Consider the following 4,509-nt stretch of genomic DNA (forward strand, 5'->3'; position numbering starts at 1 on the left):
AAAAAAAAAAAAAAAACAAAAAAAAAACAAAAATCAAGGGAAAGAATCGATCCTTCTCAAATTTTTTTAGCAAGTATGAACGGAAATGAAAATTCACACATGCAATTATTAGAACAGAAACAGTTACAAGGAGTCGAGAACAATCGATGAAAAATGCCTCTTATTCAAACCAAAATTGCATCACATCAAGAAAAAGAGTGGATTCCATGACGTTGATAGTTGAGAAGCACAAAAACTCCCTAAAGCAACAGAAAAACCCCAAATCTTCCCTCTAAGTTACTTGATTTCCCAATTCAGGGACAGGCGGAGATTCCTAAGATCGCAATATCAACAGAAATAAGTCATTTCAGATTAGAATCCCTAACCATTCAGACACATAAAACATTAACACAGACCACAATTCATGGAAAAGGAAAGAAAAAACCGAACTCGAATCAGTAGGCAATAGCAAAACAGAATTGATCAAAATCGAGCGAGAGACAGTAAGCAACAGAGATTGATAAAGAGACGAATAGGGGGAAATGTTAGATACTGACTTGGAGAGAGAGTGGAGAGTGGAGGCCATGAGAAGAGTGGGAGATCTGCGACGGCGGTGGTGTCTGGAAGGGAGGGTGTGAGATGGGAACTTCACTGCGGGATTCAGCTGGAGAGCCATTACGATGAAGAAAGAATGGTGATGAGAGAGGATTGCTTGGAGAGAAATGGGAAGAAAGAATGGCGGAGAAAGAAAGGAAGTGGAAGAAGATGAAGATGAAGATGAAGATGAAGATGNAAATGGGAAGAAAGAAAGGAAGATGAAGATGAAGATGAAGATGAAGATGAAGATGAAGAAGGCGAAGCAGAAAGGGCGAGGCGTGGGTTTATAGTGTATTAAGTGTGTATGTGTATGCGGTCAACTACGAACTCCGCTTTTACCGAGAATCACGCTAAAACCTCTAAAATATGCTTTCATATAATCCCATTTATCTTCCTACATTTTAATTTCCCATTTACCACTCAATTTCAATTTTTTTTTTTTTTTTTTAAATAATGCTGGGAGAATAAATAATAAAAAATAATAACTATCAAATTTTAAAATATATGAATAATTATATTCTAACTAAAATATATATTTTAGTATTCCTTCTCTATTTATATAATATAATTTTCTATCCACATCATTTTAAAAAATAAATAAATTAATATTACGCATCGATTAAAAAAATTATTATAATTTATAGTAGAAGTATATATATATATATATACATATATGTTAGAGGTAGAAAAGCGGGATGGGATAGGGACAAGAATACAACGTAATATGTTGATGGTACATTCGTTCTTTTATAAGCATTTTCATGAATACAATATTAGTATATAAACATTTCACAATCTTAAAATATGACATAAATCATAATACATCATCACATAATTCATGTCATATCAGTTATAAAATATGATACATGAAGAGGTCACATAGCATGTGTCGTTCATACATCATTCAATGCATTCAATCATAGTAAAAGTAGAGCCATTTACCGACTCGAGTTGCTAGTATGAAAATAAACAAGTGATCATAGTTGTCCACGAGATTATATCCTTGATGGAGTTTGCAAGATTGGGAAATGAGGAGTATAAGTGGCATTTACAAATATGTTTGAGTATATAGTTTTCGAACTTTCATGTAGCTCATAAGTTTTCCATTTGGTAACTCAAATCACACGTCTTTTCTTTTCTATTGAAACATTTAACCTTTCTCGGTAAAATCATTTTTATGCATATACTAGTGTTTAGTAGATTACGAACATCATTCCATGAAACTATATCTTCACGACCACTATATAAACCTTGTTAACTATAAACATGTTGTGAATTGTTAACTATAAACATGTTGTGAATCATCAAGACATCCAGGTGATATTCTGAAATGTAAATCTTAAAATATAAATCATTCCCACATAATATTGCATTGCACAAAAAGATAAGGATTAATCATGGGCAACATTCAATATTTTTCATTTATTATCTTTGGTAAGAAATAGTTGAGGGTGACGAGACATTCGTTGCAAAGTCATGGGAACACCTTGAGCCTACATTATAGGCTAGTTTACATAATCTATAAGCTTAGAACTTTAATACCATTTGTACCGACCCATGCCCAGGATTCTCAATACCTCTCACAAAATGATGTAGTTTGAGAAAAAACCAAGGTGGAAGTTAGTGGGCATGTGACACCCGACTAAAAAAAATGGTACATGAATGAACTAAGACCACATCTAAATGAGACCGATCTTGATTATAGGACGACTAAGAAATGCATGAAGGAAATAAAAGTTACTACTTATACCTTTTCGGTTGCTCTATCACTCCAGGTTAATTATGTTTTACTTGGAGCAATACTATGTTGGGTTATGTTGGATGATCCCCATGAATTTTCCTAGGATGCAGATGAGTGATGACAAATCTATCGGGATAGTGTTTAGTCTTCAGAAGTGAGAAATAGGTAACATGACCATGTTGTACAAGATACAGGAGAATGTTAGGGCCATCAGATGTTAAATTTGAATTATGTATGAATCCTGATCCGACTCTTGGACATGGGTCGTTACACATACTATTATTATTATTATTATTATTATTATTTTAGTTTGAATTTTTGAAAAACCAAAAATTGGGATCAATTCATGAGTTGATATTTTCTTGGTCGAGTCAACCAACCAACTCAAGAATAGGGTTGCAACCCAACCAAACCCTACTGTACTCTTATTCAAGTTGGTCCAAAAGATTTTCCTCACGGGTCAACCATCATGTGATTCTTCTATGGCTTAGTTATCAAAATCTCTTCGTTGCAATAAGTCAAACGACATTAATATTTAGATCACATTAATTTTCGTATGGGTAGGCCAATATTTTAGATCACATTAATTTTTTCTATATTTTCAAACTTTTGTTAAATACAGTGCCAAAAATTATTGACATAGCATACATTGATCAAGATGGATTAGGAGAAATTAAATTAAAGTAGGTGTGAAATTAAAGTTACACGTGACATTGTTATTATTTAGGATTATTAGATTGAATTTGAAGTACAATTTGTAGGTTGCACTATATTTTAAAATCTAATTAGTAAAGTAGAAAAAAAGATATTGTTAAAATGATTTATATGATATCCATTGTTTATGCTCTTGTTTTAAAGAAAAATATAAAAAAAAATAAATGAAAATTTTCGTGGTTAATGTTAGGATCTTAGGATTGCTCAACAACGAACACACTCAATCAAGATGAACACAAAGAATAGGAGAGAGAAAATACAATATAAAATATTGGCTAAAGGTTTTATTATTGATGACTTCAGGTACATAGAACAAGATAGAATATGAACGAAGAAAAGTACATTTTGAGAGCATTGTTAATATATATGATTTCAATTTACTAAATATAGCTTCCAAGATTTAAATCTATCCCGAACAAATATATCTCTATCAAATCTTTACCAAATATCTACCGTATCTTTACTAAATATGTTTCAAATATATCTAGGCATCAGACTCCATATCCCAACAATCTCACACTTTGAGACTGATCCAATCAACCCCAACAATCTCCCAATTAGAGACGGGTCCAGTCAACCCCAACAATCTTCCACTTGAGACTAATCCAGTCAACCAAGAATTTCATTCTCAATAGGTACCATACCACTTGAGGCTTTGCACAACTTCAATGTTCCAACATCAACACAAAATGTTTGCTGGATCTCTTGCCCCTCTATCTTCTCCAAACACATCACCATCTTCCACAAACCTCTGGGTGAAATGGATCTCTTGTCCCCTCTATCTTCTCCAAACACATCACCATCTTCCACAAACCTCTGGGTGAAATGTTATCGCCTTCTGTGTTTTGAATTTCAATGATAAACCAGGTTCCTCGTCAACTGCATGACACTCTAACTATCTATCTGAAGAATCTTTTCGCGCTGCTTCTTGTCTAATTCTTCTAGATAGTCTGTCATGCATATCATCTCCTTTCCAGCTTTAGCTATTGCCACGTACTCAGCCTCAGTAGATGAAAGAGCAACACATTTCTGAAGCCTAAACATCCCATCATCCATGGCTTGCTTCCACTTAGTTGTATCCTCCAACTATAGGTCCTCATCAAGGGGCTTTCGTTCCCCTTCATCAGTCACCAACCGATAGTGTAAAGAAGGCTCTGAATGATACTCAAGAATTAGGCAAGAACATCACTAGGTGAATCTTTTAGCAACTCAACCTCAACCTCAACTCCAACTTGCTTCACCTCTGGTTCCTCAGCAAGAGTCTTAGAAGTTTCTTGAGTATCCGTTACAACATCACTATGTGAATCTTTCAGCAACTCAACCTCAACTNTGGTTCCTCAGCAAGAGTCTTAGAAGTTTCTTGAGTATCCGTTACAACATCACTATGTGAATCTTTCAGCAACTCAACCTCAACTCCCACTTGCTTCACCTCTGGTTTCTCAGCAACAGTCTTAGGAGTTTCTTGAGTATCCGCTACA

General features: G+C 34.3%; 1 protein-coding gene across 1 annotated transcript in view; it reads right to left on the reverse strand.

Moving 5' to 3' along the window:
* The window catches only part of LOC111784436 (stearoyl-[acyl-carrier-protein] 9-desaturase, chloroplastic-like), a 4,739-nt gene extending 3,872 nt beyond the window's left edge, over window positions 1-867 (reverse strand). The window contains exons 1-2 of the mRNA XM_023665145.1: window positions 789-867; window positions 537-715 (exon numbers count right to left, since the gene is read on the reverse strand). Coding sequence (XP_023520913.1) covers window positions 537-655 — 119 coding nt within the window. The 5' untranslated portion in view covers window positions 656-715; window positions 789-867. The remainder of the gene's footprint in view (window positions 1-536; window positions 716-788) is intronic.
* Between the last annotated feature and the right edge of the window lie 3,642 nt (window positions 868-4,509).

The sequence above is a fragment of the Cucurbita pepo genome, unplaced genomic scaffold (assembly GCF_002806865.2).
Source record: "Cucurbita pepo subsp. pepo cultivar mu-cu-16 unplaced genomic scaffold, ASM280686v2 Cp4.1_scaffold000198, whole genome shotgun sequence".
In the NCBI taxonomy this organism is placed as follows: Eukaryota; Viridiplantae; Streptophyta; class Magnoliopsida; order Cucurbitales; family Cucurbitaceae; genus Cucurbita; species Cucurbita pepo.